This window comes from Antedon bifida, chromosome 5, assembly GCF_963402885.1.
Source record: "Antedon bifida chromosome 5, ecAntBifi1.1, whole genome shotgun sequence".
In the NCBI taxonomy this organism is placed as follows: domain Eukaryota; kingdom Metazoa; phylum Echinodermata; class Crinoidea; order Comatulida; family Antedonidae; genus Antedon; species Antedon bifida.
The window spans coordinates 32417028-32442988 of record NC_136230.1 but is presented as its reverse complement, the minus strand read 5'-3'; the positions used below and the strand labels follow the sequence as shown (position 1 = coordinate 32442988).

The window sequence follows — 25961 nt, the reverse complement described above, 5'->3', positions numbered from 1 at the left end:
GGGTCTTATGGCTACAGACAATATTACGTGTCTCTGTAAGATCCCTGTAAATATTTATATTGCTGAATAAAATACTGTGAATTTACCGTGGAAACGGGGTTTAACTGATTCCGCTCAAAAAAATGTAACCGATAATTATCGCATTAAAATCACAAAATGATCGGATAAATGTGATTATTTTTAACCTTACCTGAAATCGGTTGCGTTATGATTGAGCGCTTGTGTTCGGATAATGATTGATCATGCGATATTTTTTTTACTAATTATCTGATTGGTTAAAAAATTAACCGATAATTTGTGTTGCTGTGGAAACACGGCCTATATAAATAACATTAGTAAATATGTTTTACTGCGGCCTTAAAATTAAATTCGACACTAAAACACCTAATATTAATTCAGGCCTATATGTGTGTTTGTATTAGCCTACTGTAGAGATATTCACTTTTTTTGTGTTGCGACGACAATCATTACATCACCGAAGGCGGAGAGCAGATCAATATTATCAGGTCAGACTGTACGGATCAGCTGACTACCAAGGCTTTGAGGAGGCACAACAATGCGTGTATTCTATCGCGTAATTCAATTTAGGGAGAAGCTTAATTGCTATTGCGCAGACGCAGAATATAGAGTATTGATGCTTTCAAGTAAAGAGGTTAGTTTGTGCCGTTGGAGCACACTAGCCAACGACAGATCAACCTTCGGAGGTTATTCTGTACAGATAATGTGGTTAGCGAATCATATGATGTTTATATATACATTGAGCGCTCATATATTACAAACTAGGTAACATGTGGCCTAATATTACATTTTTAATGCTATAGGTAGTTCAATGTTTTAGTATTTTCGTGAAACAACATTTATTTTGTGAATAATATTCTCTACAGTGCGCTCAGTACGGTAGATGTTGGTAATGGTCGCAAAATCGTTAACATTACACATCTAATGAAGGGGTACGACATTAGGCTGAGACCAGATTTCGGAGGTAAGTTGGCTACTTTTCACAAATATTATTTTTATCGAGATTAATATAGTAATAGTTAGATAGCGCTTGATTTGTCAAACGTTTTTGATATACCAAATTATTAATGTTGGCTGGACGAAGAGTCAGGTCAAGGCCGCTCTGGTTAAATATGTTTATTCTGCGTGGTCTTGGCTGCATTGGTTTTATAATTTTGCTTTTCAATATTATATAATGGTTAAAGACATTTGCATACTACAGAAGGTTCTGAGTTCGAATTTTGATTGGGGCGGCTTCTCTCATTCTCACAGATTTCTTCATCTTATTTTAGGCACAATATGTGGCCAAGGATTGTAATAGTAAATTATTTGTTGTGTTGACCGGGTTAATCGAATGATGGGTTCTTAAGTGCACACGGGTAAAGGGTTAGGGTTAGGGTTAGGACCCTAACCCTAACCCAAGGATTGTAATAGTAAATTATTTGTTGTGCTGACCGGGTTAATATGTGGCCAAGGATTGTAACAGTAAATTATTTGTTTTGTTGACCGGGTTAATCGAATGATGGGTTCTTAAAGTGCACACGGGTAAACTGTGTAACACTGGACATCGGTTTTTATCCGTATACGAGAAGACTTCCACCACCAGAAAAAGGACAAGCGGGTCGGCCTCTAACCCATGCCGATATTGCCAGCTATTTAGGTACGGTAAACGGCGCCCCTCGACCAGTGCTGGTCAAAACTAATTTTATCGCCAACTATACGTTATACGCGTCATAATAAATGTAGAAGACACACAATAATCTAATGAGTTTAATCATAAGACGTAATAATTCATGATTTTAATTACCGTAATAATACCCCACTCCTCAAACACTTTCCCGTCCAACAATAGTCAAAATATATTAGTTGAATGATTCAACGATTCTATACATAGGCCCTACTAATTAATCATGTCAACGGCTCTCATTCTACGTTCAAAATAGTATTGGTATGTTTTCTAGTCCCATTGCACAATTTTTTTTTAAACTAGTTATACAGATTAACCAACGAAACGGCAATAATACTTTGGGTGTGTTATTATGATACGACCATTAATAGGCCTATGTTATTTATGTAACCTGAATAATGAATACGAATTGTAACAAAAATAATGTGAATGCATGTGATACTCGAAAGTAACAAAACACACGGGGAATATAACACTAAGTTTAAGGAATTGATGAATAAATACTAATTGTAACTTATTAGGATACCAATAATTAACCCGTTGTAGTCAAGTACTAATATATTTAATAATGAGCATTACGTTGTCTCTGTTGTTAATGGATACTGTCTGAATACAGCACATCGTTTACCACCAGGCACTTGGCAGTAATTATTTGGTTAATTAATTGTTTCTAACAGTTAATCTTAGCTTAATAAAGACGATAGTGATAATATTGTGCTGATATATTGAAGAGCAAGTAAACATTGTAATTCCTAGCATGTTGTTAGAACGATCATAATAATGAACGCCAAATGTGATTCTCTTGAGGGGGATAGATATAAATAACAGTCGTTTCGTATATAAATCATTTAAATAGTAGGAAATAGGATTAATAATTAAAAACTCTGATTTTGCATTCTGAACTAATGTAATGATTTTGAAATAAAATGATATTATGATATCATAACCTATTTATTTATTCAGATTTATCTTAATAATACGTATTGTGTCGTATAACATGCGTAACTGTGTTGTAATTTCTGTCTTGTTTGTGAAGAGATCAATTTCACAAGAGTGTTACCCGGTGGGAACTTACTTGAATCGAGTATCGGTAAAAGATACAGCACCTTCCAATTGCCGACAGATTCTGTACAGATCGAGACCTACTTATGGTAATGACACAAGTAAAACACAAAGTCCGAATGAAAAAAACAAAATTAAAACTAAATTGTAAAATAAACAGTTTTAATTCCTTGCACATTTTAATGTTTTAAAAAATCATGCAGTATAAAATTACGATTAGGTCACATACAAATATACTGTTGGTCTATAAAGATTTTGGTCAAGTACTGTATGGGCAATGAAATACTATTTAAACACATGTACAGTATAGTAAACCTTTGGCCGTTCATCTATAAGTAATTAAATCTACTCTGAAAACCTACTTATATTCATCTGAATGCTACTTAATTTTCACTTAACAAAGTTAAACAGCAATACAAAGTCATGCATACTGAGTACATTATGAGCGCATACACATCATTTTACGTAATGTTCTCTATAGGCCATAGATAGACGAACTAGGCATTAAAAGCAAGTGGTGAGAAAGAGACACAGTATTTTGGCTCCATGGTAATATCTAACCTGCAATTAATTTGAACATTACTATTGCAAGTGTTGTAGATGTAAGCATGTGAAGAGAAGTAATATGGTTAGTTTATGGTATTATCAGCCCGGCCAAAAAGAGCCTTCACAATGAAACGCTTCATTAATTACTAAGAGCATATATAATATGTATATATATATATATAAACAAATCAGGCACAGAACATTAATTCTAAACCGCCCGGTGATATACTGAAATTTAATTAATTAATTTGAAACGATAAAGATGAGGAAATCTGTGAGAATGAGAAAAAGTCGCCCCAACCGAGACTCGAACTCGGACCGCCTGCTTGATATGCAGTTGTCCTAACCATTAGACCACTGGGGCTTTCATGGTATTGTTCGAACTCGATTGGATAGCGACTCTTATATATATATATATCCTCAAGTTACCCCTCAACATTACTTGTCATGCCAAGACGGCTAAATGTTGCATTGTAACTATTGCATATATTGAGGTACAAAAATACATGACAGAAATCTTCTTGACCAGCTAAATCAACGCTCTATTTCGGATACGGATATTTCATTGCGCAATTGAACAAATACACATTAAGGTCAATTTACACAGACGAGCTGTAACGGTAATAACAATATGAAAAAAATGTTAGTACTATTTACACACAAAGCGGAGCGGACGGGTGGTTTCCGCTAAGGATAGGTCAGATTCTTACGTGGACAAGCTACGAGGTTTTCCGCTTACCGTTACCGCTCGTCTGTGTAGCTGGCCTCTACACACAAAGCGGAGCGGACGGGTGGTTTCCGCTAAGGATAGGTCAGATTCTTACGTGGACAAGCTACGAGGTTTTCCGCCTACCGTTACCGCTCGTCTATGTAGCTGGCCTTTACACACAAAGCGGAGCGGACGGGTGGTTTCCGCTAAGGATAGGTCAGATTCTTACGTGGACAAGCTACGAGGTTTTCCGCTTACCGTTACCGCTCGTCTGTGTAGCTGGCCTTTACAAGAGACCGGCGTTATACATGTTTATCGTGTATAATTAATTACGTTCACTAATCAATCATCCATTAATTTCACAACAATAGTACAGTTATTAATTATTCATCACCGACATGTGCTAAAAGTTCCACCACTATCAAATATTGTAGACCATTTACTTTTAAAGAAAATAATGACTCTAATTAACAAGTCAAGAACTTGCAAAGTAAATATTAGTAATTGGCTTAAGTTACATTTTTTTTTTTTCTATTTTGTGAATAGAATGTCATTTGATATTACATCATGTTACAACACAGTTGGTTAATTAATTCAATTCGATTCATTCAATTCAAACATTTATTTTATTTTTTGTTAAATGTTTAATGTAAGTTTATAAAGAGTGAATACAGTTGTTAGCGTGTTGGAAGAAGCAGTATGTATTAATTAAGATATGTGGATTCTGCTTTTGGACAAGTGTTTATTTTCAATTTCTAATGGCCAAGTTTATGGTTTTAGGTCGAAGATAAAGATAACAATGACAGTGCACTTGTAGAATAAATTCTTCGAGCATTCTATAAACTAATCAAGATTATTAGTTTAAATGCATTTGTATTATTATTATACCAATATTTACAATATAAATTACACAATAATTTGTATCGTTTACTTATATTTCTAAAGCACAAAGGTATCTATAGCAACCGTATACAATGGTAGTAATTCTCTTGCCAATAAAATTCGGTATGCATTTTAAAGGCTCTGGTGATTTACTGCAAAAACATAGCGTAGCGTTTGCTCATTTTGTTTATGATAACGCTAACCCTTACGCATACATACAACTCAAATAGATTTGGTGCTTTACTGAAACATAGACTGGCGTTTGTTAAACGCTATAGACATGTCTACAACTCAAATAGATTTGGTGCTTTGCTGAAACATAGACTGGCGTTTGTTAAACGCTATAGACATGTCTACAACTCAAATAGATTTGGTGCTTTACTGAAACATAGACTGGCGTTTGTTAAACGCTATAGACATGTCTACAACTCAAATAGATTTGGTGCTTTACCGAAACATAGACTGGCGTTTGTTAAACACTATAGCATGTCTACAACTCAAATAGATTTGGTGCTTTACCGAAACATAGACTGGCGTTTGTTAAACACTATAGCATGTCCACAACTCAAATAGATTTGGTGCTTTACTGAAACATAGACTGGCGTTTGTTAAACGCTATAGCATGTCTACAACTCAAATAGATTTGGTGCTTTACCGAAACATAGACTGGCGTTTGTTAAACACTATAGCATGTCTACAACTCAAATAGATTTGGTGCTTTACCGAAACATAGACTGGCGTTTGTTAAACGCTATAGCATGTCTACAACTCAAATAGATTTGGTGCTTTACCGAAACATAGACTGGCGTTTGTTAAACGCTATAGCATGTCTACAACTCAAATAGATTTGGTGCTTTACCGAAACATAGACTGGCGTTTGTTAAACGCTATAGCATGTCTACAACTCAAATAGATTTGGTGCTTTACCGAAAGAGAGACTGGCGTTTGTTATAACGCTATAACATGTCTACAACTCAAATAGATTTGGTGCTTTACTGAAACATAGACTGGCGTTTGTTAAACGCTATAGACATGTCTACAACTCAAATAGATTTGGTGCTTTACCGAAACATAGACTGGCGTTTGTTAAACACTATAGCATGTCTACAACTCAAATAGATTTGGTGCTTTACCGAAACATAGACTGGCGTTTGTTAAACACTATAGCATGTCCACAACTCAAATAGATTTGGTGCTTTACTGAAACATAGACTGGCGTTTGTTAAACGCTATAGCATGTCTACAACTCAAATAGATTTGGTGCTTTACCGAAACATAGACTGGCGTTTGTTAAACACTATAGCATGTCTACAACTCAAATAGATTTGGTGCTTTACCGAAACATAGACTGGCGTTTGTTAAACGCTATAGCATGTCTACAACTCAAATAGATTTGGTGCTTTACCGAAACATAGACTGGCGTTTGTTAAACGCTATAGCATGTCTACAACTCAAATAGATTTGGTGCTTTACCGAAACATAGACTGGCGTTTGTTAAACGCTATAGCATGTCTACAACTCAAATAGATTTGGTGCTTTACCGAAAGAGAGACTGGCGTTTGTTATAACGCTATAACATGTCTACAACTCAAATAGATTTGGTGCTTTACTGAAACATAGACTGGCGTTTGTTATAACGCTATAGCATGTCTACAACTCAAATAGATTTGGTGCTTTACCGAAACATAGACTGGCGTTTGTTATAACGCTATAGCATGTCTACAACTCAAATAGATTTGGTGCTTTACCGAAAGATAGACTGGCGTTTGTTATAACGCTATAGCATGTCTACAACTCAAATAGATTTGGTGCTTTACCGAAACATAGACTGGCGTTTGTTAAACACTATAGACATGTCTACAACTCAAATAGATTTGGTGCTTTACTGAAAGATAGACTGGCGTTTGTTATAACGCTATAACATGTCTACAACTCAAATAGATTTGGTGCTTTACTGAAAAATAATAGACTGGCGTTTGTTATAACGCTATAACATGTCTACAACTAAAAAACAGTGGATTTGAACGTTTCTCAATACGATATAATAGGATTTTAATAGTGAAACAATATTAGGCTCCTCACTCACACACTCATTGACATTTAATTGGAAATACTTAAATAGCGAACAATATTAGGCTCCTCGCTCACTCACCTCACTACTGAAATAGATTTGGTGCTTTACTGAAACATAGACTGGCGTTTGTTATAACGCTATAGCATGTCTACAACTCAAATAGATTTGGTGCTTTACCGAAACATAGACTGGCGTTTGTTATAACGCTATAACATGTCTACAACTCAAATAGATTTGGTGCTTTACTGAAAGATAGACTGGCGTTTGTTATAACGCTATAGCATGTCTACAACTCAAATAGATTTGGTGCTTTACCGAAACATAGACTGGCGTTTGTTAAACACTATAGACATGTCTACAACTCAAATAGATTTGGTGCTTTACTGAAAGATAGACTGGCGTTTGTTATAACGCTATAACATGTCTACAACTCAAATAGATTTGGTGCTTTACTGAAAAATAATAGACTGGCGTTTGTTATAACGCTATAACATGTCTACAACTAAAAAACAGTGGATTTGAACGTTTCTCAATACGATATAATAGGATTTTAATAGTGAAACAATATTAGGCTCCTCACTCACACACTCATTGACATTTAATTGGAAATACTTAAATAGCGAACAATATTAGGCTCCTCGCTCACTCACCTCACTACTGAAATACTTGAATATTAACCAAATTAATAAAGTATAGCTTCGTTTTAATATCTGTAGTAAATCTGCGTCACGATGACGGAAAGGAACTTTTCAATTTGAGTGAACGTGCACGAAGTTAGAGTTATTTTGAACGTGCACGAAGTTTGGATTTAGTTTGAACGTGCACGAAGTTTGGATGTAGATTGAACGTGCACGAAGTTTGGATTTAGTTTGAACGTGTACGAAGTTTGGATTTAGTTTGAACGTGAACGAAGTTTGGATTTAGTTTGAACGTGCACGAAGTTTGGATTTAGTTTGAACGTGCACGAAGTTTAGATTTAGTTTGAACGTGCACGAAGTTTGGATTTAGTTTGAACGTGCACGAAGTTTAGATTTAGTTTGAACGTGTACGAAGTTTGGATTTCGTTTGAACGTGCACGAAGTTTGGATTTAGTTTGAACGTGCACGAAGTTTGGATTTAGTTTGAACGTGCACAGGTTTGGATTTAGTTTGAACGTGCACGAAGTTTAGATTTAGTTTGAACGTGCACGAAGTTTGGATTTAGTTTGAACGTGCACGAAGTTTAGATTTAGTTTGAACGTGCACGAAGTTTGGATTTAGTTTGAACGTGCACGAAGTTTAGATTTAGTTTGAACGTGCACGAAGTTTGGATTTAGATTGAACGTGCACGAAGTTTGGATTTGGTTTGAACGTGCACAAAGTTTGGATTTAGTTTGAACGTGCACGAAGTTTAGATTTAGTTTGAACGTGCACGAAGTTTGGATTTAGTTTGAACGTGCACGAAGTTTGGATTTAGTTTGAACGTGCATAAAGTTTGGATTTAGTTTGAACGTGCACGAAGTTTAGATTTAGTTTGAACGTGCACGAAGTTTGGAGATAGTATTTGTTATAGTATTTTTATAGTATTTTAATAGTGGCATCATCTACTAAGAAAAATTGATAATTCACAGTTTGCATGAGTTTACGTATATTCCAGAAAATAATCGCGAGATAATCTCCCCCATGATTGTGGTAACATTTTGCCGTCTTACTCAATGAGAGGCGAACGGAAAAATGACACTTAAACGTTCTGAAATATATACATTTCATCAAAAATCGAAGTTGAAAAACAAAACAGACCATGCATAGAAGACCTTTTAAATTTATACATTATAGTGTAAAAATATGAGAGAATAATATTCTCTTTCTTCACAATGTTTGCAAACAATGTAAATTAGTTGCATAAGCCCAATAGACTCCAATAATTTATGATAGTTATATATCGATTCAAGAAGGCGAGACCATGCCGCCTGTTAACGTATTTGTTACACTGCCCTTATACATTGAAACATGATGAATGAGGATTTTTAAAATAATAAAACCAGTATGAAATGGATGATGATGGATGATAATACTGATACTGAATGAATCTTTTTTTAATTTGACTCTGTTACACTTTTAGAATAAACAAAACATTCAGAAAAATTGACGGAACTGCACTGTATATATAATAATAATAATAATAATAATAGGATTTTTATAGCGCACATACCACTCAAGAGTGCTCAAGGCGCATATATGTGTAAATTCAAATTTGTTTACGGTTGATATTTATTGACTTGAGAAACATGTCCGACATACTCTGCATTATGTAATATTTATCCATTTTTTTTATAATAAACCTTGGAATATTAAAATCGAATTGTTTCAATCGCATTAACAAACAACACTTGCATTTAGCATTGTCATTCAATTTTGTTAGGCGATGGTATGCGGCATATTTAGAAGTATTCTAAACATTGAACAGTATAATAATTTAATTATTGTAATATCATGTTTCTCATCGCATTTGTCGCACGAGTTAGATTCAAGATAACTGATAGCACCAGGTTTGAATCAATACATAATAATGTTTCTGGCACTATGGCGTATTTAGAAACTGTTAAAACTCACCATGTGGTAGGACGTACGCGTGCACAAAGTACGACTGCATCTTGTTGTTGATGATGTTGTTTAAACTGTTATTGGTTGTATTAATGGAATTCAATACATTCTAGTATTTTTTTCTTTTCATGTTGGTTAAAATTTACGCAAAATATAATCTTCTTAGCCAAAAATTCCAACTATGGAACTTAAGATTGATATCCAGGATCGCGGTTTGTAAAAACTATTGATGAAAAACGATAACGACGTACGTTAGCCCATTATTGCCATTTACCTGTATACTACAACACAATGAACACTAATAAATGAGGTTATTGATGTTACTTTATATTCAGCAGAAATTTAGCAAAATTAGTTAATTAATTACAATAACAAGATGCACTGCACAATAGACAAGTGCAATTCAGTGTATTAATGACTACGAACGCATAAAATAATATGATATAATAACAATAAAGACCGTCGTTTATGCTTATATAATAAATAGCTACCTTTTTTCAAAAGACGCTGTTGTAATAACAAACTAACGGTATTGTTCAAACGTATATTGAAGCAGAATATTAACAATTCTGTTCACGGATACATCACGTTTTCTATTAATATTGAGTATTAAATGGGTGTTTGTCGGTTGTTAGGGCAACGCTGTTATTCAATGTGTACTATGTTTATAATGTTTATATTTATTAAATTGATGTATTGCATGTTCACATCCAATTATTGTTGTTCTGTTTTAAGATTACACATTGTGTTTACTAGTATATTGTTTATTTCGATACTAAAAATTCACACATACACCAGTTGACCATGTCGAATCACACCACGATATTTTTTGTAAATATCATACATGAGTGATATTCTGCGTTAAAAGTGGATAGAAGCGTGACGACGTAATAAAAGAAGGATGCTTAAATGCATGAACTACAAGACTCCTTAAAATGCATACACACAAAGAATGAACTCTAGACGTTGACATTGAACTATCGAAGCAATGAATTATAACCGATAATAAAAAAACAATGTTTAAATAATTTCTGGTTGATAAAACCAAGATTTATTATTCAATTTTGTATTTCAATATTTGAAATTCAGTGTTCATAAATTAATTAAGTTCATGATGGAAATATTGCTTTTCAATATTACGGTTTAGAATACATAATATATTGGGACATTTATCACTCTGGCATGCTTCGTTGTATTGATTACTGCTGTAAGTTTCATTACGCATATCTGTTAAATTTCACATTTTAAAAACTATATTAGTTCGTTATTTATATTACAGCATATATTGTAAGCTATAAAATCTTGCTTTTATTTCATATAAGAATACTAAAAATGGAATTTGATTTTGTTCTTATTTGAATTCTTTTTCTAAATATTGATTTGTCTTTAAGTTACAAGGATGTGTATTTATGACACCTGCACTTCTATCATGCTGGTATTGTTTAATATAATGTCTTATATAAATAGTTAATTATGTATATTAAAGACAGATTGACCAATTATCTGGATTAAAAAGAGTAGAGAAGCAAACATGCACCCCCAGTTTTGAAAGTGTATAAGTTTCATTTACAATAATTGCTAACAGAGAGGTCGATGAACATATTTACGTAATATAATACAATTAAGAAAGGGGAACATATATTTACTCCATTTGCTTTCTAATTGAATGTCATCCCTAGGGTAAATTTGTGTTTGTTTTCCACGATTCTACATATTTTATAAAATGGTAGCCATCTCATAGCAACTCAACTCAGTAGGCATAATTTCCACATTTTCAGAGCACTACACAATGGTACAGTGAATATAGGCCTATAATAAACTGTACCTATTCTATGACTCTCAGGCTTATAATACGTAATTTACGTAAGATAACATTAGCTAAATAAATTCTTTAAGCTTAGCCAAACTGGTAGGTAGACTTATCACTCTGAATCAAAACACTAAACGTTGCCGACAATCATTCACGTATTTAATAGTAAGTTCGTAAGATCTCTTTAGATTCATTGGTTAAACGCTTTTTTGTATTCATTGTACATTGCATGTAAATCATTTGTTACCTTGTTGTTAAAATGACAATAAATAATATCGTATCGTTCGTAACATTATCTATTAATACAATGGCATTTCAGTAATAATAGCTGAAATCAACTGATCAAGAATCTACCTATGATATTTGAGCAAAGGGTACCGTAATTACTGACTACTATAATTAACTATTTTTACAAATTAGACTACTAAACGGAGTTAATAACATCATAATACTTTCAAGCTACGATCGAGCTGTGTTTGAATTTATATAATTATAGCGTGTATAGTATCTCAACAATAGTATTGCCAACGGAAAAGGTTTTCAGTTTACATTGAACTCATAAAGTATCTTTACGGGATTTTTAAAATATTATTTACCACTGCTTGCATTATTTGCCATAACTAAATCACCAATACTGACATTTATGTTGACATGCACGGTACTGTGCAAATACAAGGATAGATTACTAAAGAAACAAGTTCAATCAATTCTAAAGCTGAGTGGAAGCTTTTGTAGGTCTTTCATTGTCAATGTCGACTTACACGAGTTCAGAAAAGACGTGCACCAAAGTGCGATAGTTAGACGATTTCAAACAGCTCTATGTGACGGTAGTCTAATAGTCTGTTATTACTGTGTTTATTTTGCACCTTCATTAATTTATACATCTGTTTAGTAATCTCAGCAAGTAAATTCATTTCAATATGACGTTACCAGGCCCCCTACTTTCCACTAGCAACAGCTGAAGTTGTCGGCATGTATAGGGCAATACACTCTGTGTTATAATGAGTACAAATAGCTATTTTAAATTCTTCACCAACGGGTCAGGAAAGGACACATGTATTGCTTTAATTAAAGGAGTAAGGTCTCACAGGGTTTTAAAATAATATCGTATTTAATCTTGAATATTTACAATATGGAAATAATTAAACTAGTCATAAATAATATCAAAATATATTGATAAACATCTCAAACAGTATTATTATTATTATTCAAATACAATTAACTGATCGGTTATCTTATAACAATCATAATTTAACCCACCTAAAATGAAATCATGACTCGGGCAAGATAAAATCAAGACATGAAAACCACATAAACGCATATAAGTAATATCAACTAAAACAATTATATATTGTATTTTTACATTGGATCTTGGAAAGCAATTAACCAAAAGTAAGTATATATAAAATGGTTCCCAGTTGAATTGTCAGCCATTTATTACATAATATTTCTGACAATTATGATCGATTGTAATTAATTTTAATTCATCAGTAATAATATATTTCAACATCTCAAGGAAGCAGTCAACGTTTGCCAAAAATAATCAACATAAAAAGTGTTTCAAATAGCTTAACTTTAATATTAATATTGACATAAATAATTATACTATTTTAGCTAAATCCTAAATTGTGTTTCTCTGATATTGTTGAATAAAGATCAGTGCAGGATTGATGATTTAAAAAAGGGATTTTTTATCTTTATCAGGCAATGCCAATACTCACATGCTGATATTCGTTGTTTATGTAGATAAGTAGACAAATTTATTAAATCCACTATTAGAAATTCAACGGAAGAAGATTCATAATTTTCTGAAGATCTGCTAATGAAATCTTGTTTAACTTTATTATCTATTTACAGGTCCTGCGGTTATGGTTGGCGTCGATATGGAAATAGCCAGTATCAATAGCTTCTCTGAAGTCAATATGGTAATACATTTTATTCTTATACAAATGCAATCCAATTTGTGTTAATTATTTTCTTTGACGTACCGTAACGAGACACTTCAGTCATTTAGTCATATCACGCCTTTATAACAATTATCAATAGCAAGCGAGACATGATTAGTTTAATTAATTTATCGTTTAATACTCTTTATTCAAAATGAGTGAACTGATGTTTTTTTATAATAGTCCTACAAATTGTGTTTGAGTACAAACCGAAGTTATAGTAATTCTCAACCAACAACATAGGCTTGATACATGGGTGGTAGTGTTAAATTATTTAGATGATAACCACGACGGTAATAATACCTATCATAATTATCATCATCATCATAACTATACGTATAACATGCTATATTAAATAGAAAAATACATCGACATGTTCGTATAAGGACAGTAATTATTCAACATTTTATCAACCAAAATTGTTGGAGCAATATATACCTAAGTATGATCATCTCAACTATCGCCAGCGGTATTTCGTTAGAAGAATATTTCGATTGATTTGAAACCCAATACAGGCTTAATATTGCATCGGATAAATTGTAGTTACAGCTCTCGTACAAACATGCCCCGGGTAATATCTTGTCTTTACTGCAACATCTTGTAAATCGGCTAAAATATTTATGATTATGTGTTGCAAAAGGGCTTCTGCCAATTATTTTGTTAAATAATTAGTTTCATGTCCCTTCCTTATGTTGGAGCCGCATGACTTTTTATATATATTTTTTTTTTATTTTGAAATGGTAGAAACTTTTGTTTTAAGTCATTTACATTTAGCATAAAAATAACATAATCGCAATCGTTGTTTAAGAAACTGCTGATGATAATATGGCCGTAAGAATCGGGTGAAAGATAGGTATGTTGTTTTATTCCAGACATGATATGACCGTAAGAATCGGCTGAATATATATATATATTAATAATATTCAATTGAGATGTAAGGGTGCTGTTTTCATTGTAGATACCGATACAAGTAAATTATCATAAGGAGTGATTATTATCCACTTAATTGAATATAATCGATTTGGTGAATAATTGGTTACATAATTACCCGATAAGATGTACTATCAACGGAATTTGCATACCAATAAATTAGATATTGTTTCCAACGTATTTCGCAAAGCTGTGTGTTAGCTATGCCGCCCATGGGCACGTGACTAGCGGTAAGGAGAACGATAGTTTCATCGTTCCTGAATTATATACAATATTACGTTATTAATAACAAATCAGAGAGAATCTTCGTAATTCTACTCGCGTCGAGTTACATAAAACCATAACCTCAGCATCTGTAAGGCTACTCAATGTTGTCAGTTCAAGACATATCAAATTAAAAACATTGATCCTTGAATACCGTACATACATTAATTTTCAAAATTGTAGTTATATTGCCGACTACCTTGTATATAACAATGAAATAATACCATATTCATTATTATTCATAACAAGGAAAATTAACATAACAAATAATTTTGGATAATGAAAAACAATACTTAAACTAAATAAATGTAAATAGAGGTTACGTATTCATTAAAGATGTATTGTACCCCAAAAACATGAAAAATGAAGATTAATTAAATCATACTTTGAATATGTTATTTTGTAGTTTTAATAAAGTTAATCACTTCCATAGAAAAAACAAAAAAAATTATGTTTTCACTTATAAAATGACAAAATAAATGGTTAAATTCAACCAAAAATCCATTGGCTTGCAGCCAATTTGACCATTTTTTGACCATTTTTTGCTTTAAATTACATTTTTTTTTCAGGTAAATACAATTTTTGGTCAAAGTGGATAACTATTATGTTACATTAAAATGGAATATTCAACACAAATTTGTTTAAGAATATTTTTTCAGGGGGACAATACATCTTTAATATAAATGGAGAGATATTAATCGATGTTTTGCCCTATACTCTGGCGTAATTCCCACTCACTAACTTGATAACTAGAACCCACGAGCTCCAGATAGTCCAGAGGCTAGTACGGTACCTAAAATACATAAATAATAACTTAAATACCATGTTTTGTTTTTACAGGAATATACAATCACAATGTACTTCCGACAGTACTGGCAAGACAAACGACTACAATACACAAAAGAGCTCGGCAACATATCCCTGGATGGGAGACAAGCAGATAATATATGGGTTCCAGATACATACTTTGTAAATGACAAAAGGTCTTTCGTGCATGATATAACGGTTAAAAACCGCCTCATTCGGCTACATTACGATGGAACAATTTTATATGGGTTAAGGTATTTCTGCTTTTCTATTTATAAATACTTGTTTTGTGTTTGTGTCCAAAGGATAGAGAATTAGAAATGTGGACTTTCTGTGGTCTATTTGAGGTTGTATCTTGTTTAATTGGTATAACCGAGTACCCAAATGTTGAAAAGAGCTGATCAATGTAGAATTAATATATCTAATGACTAATGACACAATTAGACAAGAAGAATGGAGTAAAAGAATTAATCGCAGAAGATTAAAATGGAATGGCCATATAATTAGACTATTGGACGATACGCAAATTAAACAAGCAATGAAGGAAACTGAAAAGAAAGTAACCGCCAGGAAGACCAAAAGAAAACTGGATAAACCAAATTAAAAGATTTAAATAGAAAAAATATAGACTTTAGAAAAATAACAAACCATCCTGCCCAAAACAGAGAAATATGGAAACAAATCGTGGAAAGCGGAGTGACAGAAACGTTTGGGGAGAGAGAGAGAGGGAGAGTGAGAATGTTTCTAACGGTTCAATTGCTTTATTATCGTAGTGGTTCTTTACATTTCATATGGTCTATAGTAAACTAAGTTACCAAATGTTAACATGCTGTTCAATGTAGAATTACTATCTAATGACTAAATGTGAGAATGTTTCTAACGGTTCAATTGCTTTATTATCGTAGTGGTTGGTCTTTACATTTCATATGGTCTATAGTAAACTAAGTTACCAAATGTTGACATGCTGTTCAATGTAGAATTACTATCTAATGACTAATGTGAGAATGTTTCTAACGGTTCAATTGCTTTATTATCGTAGTGGTTGGTCTTTACATTTCATATGGTCTATAGTAAACTAAGTTACCAAATGTTGACATGCTGCTCAATGTAGAATTACTATCTAATGACTAATGTGAGAATGTTTCTAACGGTTCAATTGCTTTATTATCGTAGTGGTTGGTCTTTACATTTCATATGGTCTATAGTAAACTAAGTTACCAAATGTTGACATGCTGCTCAATGTAGAATTACTATCTAATGACTAATGTGAGAATGTTTCTAACGGTTCAATTGCTTTATTATCGTAGTGGTTCTTTACATTTCATACGGTCTATAGTAAACTAAGTTACCAAATGTTGACATGCTGCTCAATGTAGAATTACTATCTAATGACTAATGTGAGAATGTTTCTAACGGTTCAATTGCTTTATTATCGTAGTGGTTGGTCTTTACATTTCATATGGTCTATAGTAAACTAAGTTACCAAATGTTGACATGCTGCTCAATGTAGAATTACTATCTAATGACTAATGTGAGAATGTTTCTAACGGTTCAATTGCTTTATTATCGTAGTGGTTCTTTACATTTCCTATTACATTGAACAATTTATAATTGATTAATTGACTGTTAAAAAGTCCACATGCATTATGATAAGCTAATCAACGCGGATTTCTGAATGTTTCACCTGGTTAAGACAATCGATACATGATTTATGGTTGCGTCACATTTGTGTAATGTAATTCATTAATATAATGATTATTTTAGGATTACAACAGTGGCATCGTGTATGATGGACTTACAACACTATCCAATGGATGAACAAAACTGTACGTTAGAAATTGAAAGTTGTAAGTATACCTATTGTTATGATTATTTGATCCGAATATAATATCATATCCTTTCATCCATTACGTCAAGTAATGGATGTTAAGAAAATAAACTGGCATACTTAATATATTAGGAGGATAAATAAAAATTATTATTTTAGTGTTCGCATAATCACAACATGACATACATTGAGATGACTTTAGGCAATCACGTTACAAATACGGTGCTTTCTAATTTTCTAAAATGTTTTAAAACTATAACTATCATAAAGTATTCTATTATTTTATAATTTTCAAATTAAATTAATCTTATCTAAGCTTGGACGAAAGTATTGATATAAACACAATGAAAGGAATAACAAATACAGATTAACTGGACAATGACGTTTGAGATAAAGTAAATAATGTTGTTCACATGTTACAAATATAAGAGCAAGAATATGAAGGATTATAAAATGATTTGAAAACTCGACTTGATGTAGTGACTGACCTGATTTTTGGTAGTCATCAAAGATTTAAACATAAGCCCATCTTTGTATTTTGTTTTCTACAAATAATTTGTTAGTACCGTGATTATCTAATTGTTTCAACCGCAGTTTGACATTAGTTAGATTGATTGATAACAATGCATTGTTCTTTATGGTATTAGATGGGTATACAACAGAAGACATAATGTATCGGTGGGAGTACGGTGACAACTCTATCGAAGGTACAGAGAACATTGACATGGCTCAGTTTACGTTAGTTGATTATAGTGTTCAAGCTAAGGTTCAAAACTTTTCCACAGGTATAGTAACATGTTATTGTTTCAATATTATCAATATAAATAAATGAATTAAAGAATAACCTTTGAAAACCAGTGTTCCACAACGTACGGATTATATATAATTCCATAAATTATTAATTTGTATATTGATACACTCAGAGGTGAGTTATGTCAACAATGTTAACATGTTAAGTTATTAGTGGTTGACCTCTCTTTTCAGGTGATTACTCGCGTTTGAGCATAGCGTTTCAGATGCGTCGTAACATAGGCTCTCATGCACTGCAAACATTTCTACCATGTACTCTGATTGTAATCTTATCGTGGGTCGCATTCTGGATCAACCATGAGGCTACGGCCGCTAGGGTTGCCCTTGGTAAGGACGACACATTGCTGTGACGATTCACCTTCGTGTGTTACACTCATTAAATATTTCTTTTGTAAAGTCGCGAAATGCTGAAATGGCGTTGGCAGTGCTAAATTACGTTTGTGGCGCGCACGTGCAATCCAAAATGTTTTTAATATTTAAATCAGAATAGTGTAACACGATCGGGTGAATCGTCGTTAAAATTTGTTTTATGAAGTTACAGATATTTTTTTCTTTCAAAATCCAGGTCAGTACCCCCGCCTGTCTTTAATTTTTCGGATGCGCAGAAATATAAGTTTTTTCATCCTTCAAACGTTTCTTCCATCGAATCTGATCGTCATATTGTCGTGGGTTGCTTTTTGGATTAACCACGAAGCCACCTCAGCTAGAGTTGCCCTCGGTAAGCGCAATCTAACGGTACCACTCAGCTGCATGAGCTTATTAGATACACTATTTCATGAAGAAAGAGCATCATGTTTATTTTGTAGCGGGGTTCATACTAAATTTAAATAACAATTGATTCTTATTCATCTGTTTAGATGTGTGTGTTATCTGTTGCGTGTTTGTTCTATTACATTTCAGTACGCACACTCATCTTTAACATCCTTATTTTTTAACATTATGAAGTGAAGACCAGAGCACGTAGCATAGATAAAAGTATATATTAAATAAATTATGCAAATATATAATTTAACTGTATTAAAACTCAAAATATACATCTGAATGATTATTTTGCTCAAGTAAAAACACAAGGATACGCGATAACTAATTTCAACACATTTTAAAGTGGTCGTGTTAGACGGTGGCACAGTTCAATTCATAATTTATCGGTCATTTTGATTTTTAAATTGGTTAACATAGGCCTACAGTATGCAGATAATGCTTTGGTTTTTATTTCAAAGGACGAACTCAACAATCATGATTTCATTTCGGTAAAATCTTATTAAATAACATAGCTAACATCATATCACTAAAATTTTCTTTTTAAATAATGTTTCTTTTAGATTTGTAAAACTATAAAGCTTTCTATGTAACATGTGTATTATTGTTACATAATATGCTATGGTAGGTAAATCTTCTAAAGGGAACTATTACAATTTCACAATATTTCATTAATCTAAGCTTAACCCACACACACCAGAGCTTCTTCATATTAACCAGAAGTGCATGAAATAATCATTTGGCAAAGTCAAAAAATGGTTTCATGCATGCATGTGCTTACACCGAGTATTGGGTGAAGATGTTTCTTAATAATTATGATGAACGTTCACAATGTGAGGAATAGTAAGTATACATACACCGAGTATTGGGTGAAGATGTTTCTTAATAATTATGAACGTTCACAATGTGAGGAAAACCAAGAAAATAAAGACATTTATACATTTTGTAAATGGAATATTATTTGTAAAACCGTAGGGCCTATTGGAAAAATATATGACAAGAATAATCTTAATTAAATAATGAGTTTACGATTATTACGGCTAATTGCCTAGACTAGACATTTTGACCGAAATATTATTGAGAGCTAACTTATATATTACTTTCCTGAAATTATCTTGAAATCGTAAGAGTAAACCATATTATTGTTCTAGATACATTAATCTGATCTCAACATTAACATTTCCAGTTTGTAAGCATTCTAAAAAATAATATTTGTGGAATTAAAACTACATATTTGATGTAACATTTATCTTTATAGGTATCACAACGGTATTAACAATGACAACAATCAGCGTCCGTCAGACACTTCCAAGAATTTCATATATCAAAGCCATAGATATCTATCTGGTCACGTGCTTCGCTTTTGTCTTTGCTGCCCTCCTAGAATACGCGCTCGTCAACTTTAGTTATTGGTCACTACAAAAAAAGAAAAAACAACAAGAGGAGAAGACAAAGATTTTACCCAATCCAAGATCCACCTATTATAGTTATTATACAGAAGCAAGTATTTTTTAGAAATATTACTAATACAATACAATAAGTTAACCGATGTGGAGATGAGAAATGTGTGTAGATAAATTTAAAATAGATCCAAATAAATTATGACGACCGCCTTCCATGTAAATTATGATAGTCACATTAATTTTGTTTCATTTAGCCTAGAGTAGAAACGATGGGCCATAACATTTATTTGTTAGAGCTTTGCAGTATAGTTTTAACATTTATTTGTTAGAGCTTTGCAGTATAGTTTTAACTTTGTGAAATAAATAACTATGTGGCCACTAGTATAAAATAGTGTGTCACATAACAAGACAATATAAACAGTAATATATAACAAAAAGACAAAGGTTAAAAAAGAAACTTAATAAACAATTCATTCGTTACCATAAGAACAATTAAGAATTAATTTTAAAAATAATTTCTGAATAACGTAACATTTTATCCCAACAGATACCGACCAATCAAAGTGTAGGAAAACGTCTTTCACAGCAGCAAGATGAAGAAGAGGAATCCGGATTTCATGTGGACACCTTAAATGGACTTGATGGTCCAAGTAGAACACCGACACTAGGCCTAAAACATCGACGCAAAACAAGCATTGATGGTCGACGGACCAACCACAACATTGTATATTGTCCAAGAAAAATAAATAATCCTATAAAAAGAAATAAACGGAGACCAAGAATAAGGGTTCCAGGTATAAAAGATGTTAATATCATTGATAAATGGGCAAGGATACTCTTTCCTTGCATCTTTATTACATTTAATATAATGTACTGGTCATTTTATCTCCTATTAAAATGATACTAACATATTCATACTTCCAACAATAACAAACATAGTTGCAGTAGTTTACAATAGTGGTTGGCTTTATAAATAAACTATACATGACCAGGTTGGTTATAAATAAACTATACATGACCAGGTTGGTTATAAAAAAACTATACATGACCAGGTTGGTTATAAATAAACTATACATGACCAGGTTGGTTATAAATAAACTATACATGACCAGGTTGGTTATAAATAAACTATACATGACCAGGTTGGTTATAAATAAACTATACATGACCAGGTTGGTTATAAATAAACTATACATGACCAGGTTGGTTATAAATGAACTATACATGACCAGGTTGGTTATAAATGAACTATACATGACCAGGTTGGTTATAAATAAACTATACATGACCAGGTTGGTTATAAATGTATTAAATGAGAAAAAAAATTTTAAAATAGCAAAAAGTTTTGGAATAAGTAACTTGGAAATATGATTTAGAGCATTGAAAGCTTGCTCGCAAAAAATATGGTGTCATTGCAACTGATTGCAGTAAAGATAGTCACTTCGTTGGATGGTGCACTATGGGTGGCCACTGACAAACAGAAAGGTCTTATAGCCACTGGTGCACTACTATAGAAAGTCATATAGTTACTGATGCACTAGAAAGGTCCTATAGCCGCTGGTGCACTACTACAGAAAGTCCTATAGTTACTGATGCACTAGAAAGGTCCTATAGCCACTGGTGCACTGCTATAGAAAGTCATATAGTTACTGATGCACTAGAAAGGTCCTATAGCCGCTGGTGCACTACTATAGAAATTCATATAGATACTGATGCACTAGAAAGGTCCTATAGCCGCTGGTGCACTACTACAGAAAGTCATATAGTTACTGATGCACTAGAAAGGTCCTATAGCCGCTGGTGCACTACTACAGAAAGTCATATAGTTACTGATGCACTAGAAGGTCCTATAGCCACTGGTGCACTACTACAGAAAGTCATATAGTTACTGATGCACTAGAAGGTCCTATAGCCACTGGTGCACTACTATAGAAAGTCATATAGTTACTGATGCACTAGAAAGGTCCTATAGCCACTGGTGCACTACTATAGAAAGTCCTATAGTTACTGATGCACTAGAAAGGTCCTATAGCCACTGGTGCACTACTATAGAAAGTCATATAGTTACTGATGCACTAGAAAGGTCCTATAGCCACTGGTGCACTACTATAGAAAGTCCTATAGTTACTGATGCACTAGAAAGGTCCTATAGCCACTGGTGCACTAATACAGAAAGTCATATAGTTACTGATGCACTAGAAAGGTCCTATAGCCACTGGTGCACAGCAAGGAACTTTTTAAATATGGCCTTAGTGTAACTGTAATGTGTAAATAAATACATTTTCAGGTGTATCAATAAACAAATAATAAATTATAATATGATGGCATTAATAAAAACATCATTTCTAATAGATATACATCTTATAGTTTACTTTGTATGCAAAGTGTAATAATCTATCTACCTAAATGTGTGCATCAATCAAATAATTATTATGGTAAGAGTTTTATTCCACAACAACATAAATATGTATTGTGTGTTCTGTGGAATATTATTCAATTGTCTATAGCCATGAAAGAATTTTAAATAGCAATATTGCATGATAAGATATTGTTTAATGGTGGTTCAGAGTTGCCTTACATTACATTAATAATGCAATTTAAATGGATATATTTACAGCATTTACGATATCTTTCAAATATACAATTAAATACAATTGATATCACATTAAAATAAGGTACACATTGTGTACTGTTGTTTGTGTACACACACCTACAGTGTTGAATATTTCTAAATAAGGCAGTACTGTAAAATGTAACTTTTTGTAAAGGCATAAAATAAAATATTATGCATGATATGCAAATTTTTATTCAAGATAGTTCTTTGAGTGGTTTAATAGTTTGTAATAATGATGATAGTATCTGTTAATTGTTAGCTTGTTTTTCTACTGCATACACACAAAAAGTGAATTCCAGTGACGCCTTGACATGAAGCATAGTTACCAGATTTCAGTGTTTTATATGGAGTGTAGTCTACCCGATCCCAGTTTGTTATAATACAGTATATATACAGTCTATAATATAGATATGAAGTACAGTATAGTTACCAGATCTCAGTTTAGTGTCAAAATAATAATATGTGTATACTCTATTCAGAAATTGTGTTATTCAGCACAAAGGCAGATGAATTAAAATCTACTATTATTATACCTGCTCTCTTTAATATTCACCTGTATATTTGTTTACAATAAATTATGCAATTTTTTTTAAGCAGTTTCTGTCAACCTCAAAATGCATGATTGTTCTTTTTAGTATTCTTCTAACTGTATGAATATTCATCTTTGCTTTTGATTTTGCTAACAACAAATAATTTATCATTCATTTGCATATACACAAAAACATTAAATGCATGTATGTGCATCTTGTGCATAACAGTACCTATTTAATTTATTATTATTCATTTGGTAATAATTTATTACCAAATGAATAATAAATTAAATAGGTACTGTTATGCACAACATGCACATATTATAAATAATGTCACTTTCTTGTTTATATACCTTCATTTCTGTGGAATGTCTTTTCTTGGTGAAAATGGATCGCTCCAAACTCTCATTCCTAAAGTAGGAAAAAAATAAATCCATAGAGAACTGAAAATTGATTAAAATGGTTTTAGAAGATATGATAAGTGAATAATAATTGCCAACAACATACAGTACTTACTTACAATACAGAATTTGTTAGCTCAATGATTGCACAACATTACTTAACTTCACAACAAAGATATCATTACAATTTAAGACATTTAGAAATTAAAACATTTATGGAGAATTTAGAATGGTTATTACAAAAATGTATTGTGCTTTACATACCTCCTGGTTGAATATCTTCTTGTTTTATATCCTTCCTTGCCTCATTTTGTGTACGTTCTGCAAGAAAGCATTCATGATTATGTTTCCAGTAGCAAGTGCCTCATGGATAATTACAGTGTCAAGTCTACAAGAATTGAATGGGCCGAAGATTATGAAATGACTAACTTACGCCAAGGTTTAGGATCGAAATATGGCTGAACAATAATAGGATATAGAGCTATGCCAATGAAGCCAACAAAACCAGCAATGATAAGACCATTCCTGTTTCGGATACCAGTCCTTGGAAGTGGAATCATAGTCTGTGTGAATCCTGAATTTGAACTATTAAAAAAAAAAACAATATATTATTAATAATAAAAATAAGTAATTCTATTTCATATACAGCAGGCTGTTGCAATAGACTATATTATATGATATTATATACTTAGGCCTAAAAAGCTTATATCATTATAATATAAGGCTGACTGAGGCATAATAATAAGGAATACCATAATAAGTACAATACTACAAAACAATAGCCTATTAAAACCCACCCAGCCAGACTGTAGGCCAGGCCTACTGTACTGTAGTAGGCGACAGGGACGCCGAGCAATTGTAACAAGGAAGGGCACCAATTTGAAATTGGGCAAGGAAATTCCTGAGCATTTTAAAATAGCCTAGGCCTAGGCCTATGCTAGGCCAGCATCTAGGCCTAGCTAGAAGGCGGCCGGGTCGCCTGGCGTAGCGAATCTAGGTTAGCATAGAGATAGCCTACCAACTAGGCTAGGCTAGAGTAGTACTGCCTAGCCTAGCTAGGCCATAAAAGTGGCTTAGGTCTAGGCTTAACTATTAAGAAGGTGCGGCGGAGATACTGCAATTAATACTAAAAGGCGTAGGATTGGCTATATAGCATGAACAAATAACTAGGCCTAGGCCTAAATAGCATTTTATAAATTTATAAATACGTCGTACGTTCGATCCGAAAGATAAACAAGATGGTCATATGGAACGCCGTTCTGGTCAATAACATGGTATTGTACAGTAGTAAAATGCACCAGTGGCGTTTTTATTCGTACACAAAAATACCAGCGAGGCATGCAAAATTCATCCATACCATGACCGTACGTCAACAGAACAAACATTATAAAATACAAACAGCCAAACACAAAAGCCTCATTTCAATATTAGGCCACAATGTACAATTCGCAAAACAATTACAAATGAATCACCTACGTAATCGTATAGAAGAAGCCCTAACCACAGATCAAAGTCCCGGAGCCAACGCACCATGTGACCATGTTTGTAATTTCAAGAAACATCTATTGACCAAAAATGATATTATATCATAACATTAACAATGGTTGGCATATAATATATATAGTCGAGAGACTACAAAAGGACCGATGGGCCTGTCGCTGTAGTCCCTCTTTAGGCCTACATTATACAAAGAAAAATAATACAACACTCATTAGGCTAATCTTAATTAGCCGTTACGTACATTATATATAAAAAAAAAAGAATACATGCGAGTCAGTCAGTGTAACTCAGTATATTGTACCAAAAGTGCAAGTCAGCGTTGAAGACCAAAAACAAAATTTTTTGTTTTGTAATGATTATTTATGTTTTTGTGAATGAAAATTAAGAAACAAACTAAACTAAAAACTAAACATAAGTTCTTGCCGGTTAAAAAGGGGAATTACAAAAGAACTTTACAAAGTGATATTAAAATTGACTTATGTCTTACTTTAAAAAAGAAAGAAAAATAAGTGATTTTCACCCTAATAATAATCCATAAAGTATCCTAAGATAATCCCCAAAAAAGATGATGAAGCAGAGGAATCATTTACACACCGCTTCATTCTCCATCACTTTGAAGATCCCATATAGCTTGCCGGACTCACAGAATGCTTTCGCGCGTGGAAAAGAATCTGTCTATCTTATCCTATCAAAATAAGAAAATATCGATTGATGTTGCTTTTTGGTAGCAAATCATTCCAAAGAAAAGCAGAAGAAAAGATAAAAGATATGTTGCCAAAGAAAACAGTGGCCGGTTTCTAAACATTCTTATTATGTATTT

The 25961-nt window shown here is 32.8% G+C and overlaps 2 protein-coding genes across 4 annotated transcripts; one reads left to right on the top strand and one right to left on the bottom strand.

Moving 5' to 3' along the window:
* Window positions 1-650: 650 nt before the first annotated feature.
* Window positions 651-23335, top strand: LOC144842604 (gamma-aminobutyric acid receptor subunit beta-3-like). Of its 2 annotated transcripts, none has more exons than XM_078699053.1 (10): window positions 651-783; window positions 885-982; window positions 13207-13274; window positions 15330-15550; window positions 17061-17143; window positions 17772-17909; window positions 18500-18652; window positions 19952-20193; window positions 20644-21088; window positions 21389-23335. In XM_078699053.1, the coding sequence occupies exons 1-9, from the start codon at window positions 722-724 to the stop codon at window positions 20995-20997; spliced, it is 1419 nt and encodes a 472-aa protein (XP_078555179.1). In that variant the 5' UTR covers window positions 651-721; the 3' UTR covers window positions 20998-21088; window positions 21389-23335. The 2 variants fall into 2 exon arrangements, with proteins under 2 accessions (XP_078555179.1, XP_078555180.1); XM_078699054.1 differs by lacking the exon at window positions 18500-18652 and adding an exon at window positions 18109-18261.
* Window positions 19938-24998, bottom strand: LOC144842607 (uncharacterized). 2 transcript variants are annotated; one of them, XM_078699060.1, is made up of 5 exons: window positions 24857-24998; window positions 24075-24226; window positions 23906-23962; window positions 23594-23651; window positions 19938-20848 (listed from the first exon to the last, which is right to left on the bottom strand). In XM_078699060.1, the coding sequence occupies exons 1-4, from the start codon at window positions 24994-24996 to the stop codon at window positions 23596-23598; spliced, it is 405 nt and encodes a 134-aa protein (XP_078555186.1). In that variant the 5' UTR covers window positions 24997-24998; the 3' UTR covers window positions 19938-20848; window positions 23594-23595. The 2 variants fall into 2 exon arrangements, with proteins under 2 accessions (XP_078555186.1, XP_078555185.1); XM_078699059.1 differs by having other exon boundaries at window positions 19938-20109.
* Window positions 24999-25961: the final 963 nt, after the last annotated feature.

What these genes read in the sequence shown, in the direction of transcription:
- LOC144842604 (XM_078699053.1), top strand. Translation starts at nt 722, where the DNA reads ATGTGGTTAGCGAATCATATGATGTTTATATATACATTGAGCGCTCAT. An exon ending in GCTTCTCTGAAGTCAATATG is followed by an intron (nt 13,275 to 15,329) that starts GTAATACATTTT and finishes TTGTTTTTACAG; the next exon opens with GAATATACAATCACAATGTA. An exon ending in GGTTCAAAACTTTTCCACAG is followed by an intron (nt 17,910 to 18,499) that starts GTATAGTAACAT and finishes TTCAAAATCCAG; the next exon opens with GTCAGTACCCCCGCCTGTCT.
- LOC144842607 (XM_078699060.1), bottom strand. Translation starts at nt 24,996, where the DNA reads ATGGATGAATTTTGCATGCCTCGCTGGTATTTTTGTGTACGAATAAAA. An exon ending in GTTTATCTTTCGGATCGAAC is followed by an intron (nt 24,227 to 24,856) that starts GTACGACGTATT and finishes TTTTTTTAATAG; the next exon opens with TTCAAATTCAGGATTCACAC. An exon ending in AGAAGATATTCAACCAGGAG is followed by an intron (nt 23,652 to 23,905) that starts GTATGTAAAGCA and finishes TTCCTACTTTAG; the next exon opens with GAATGAGAGTTTGGAGCGAT.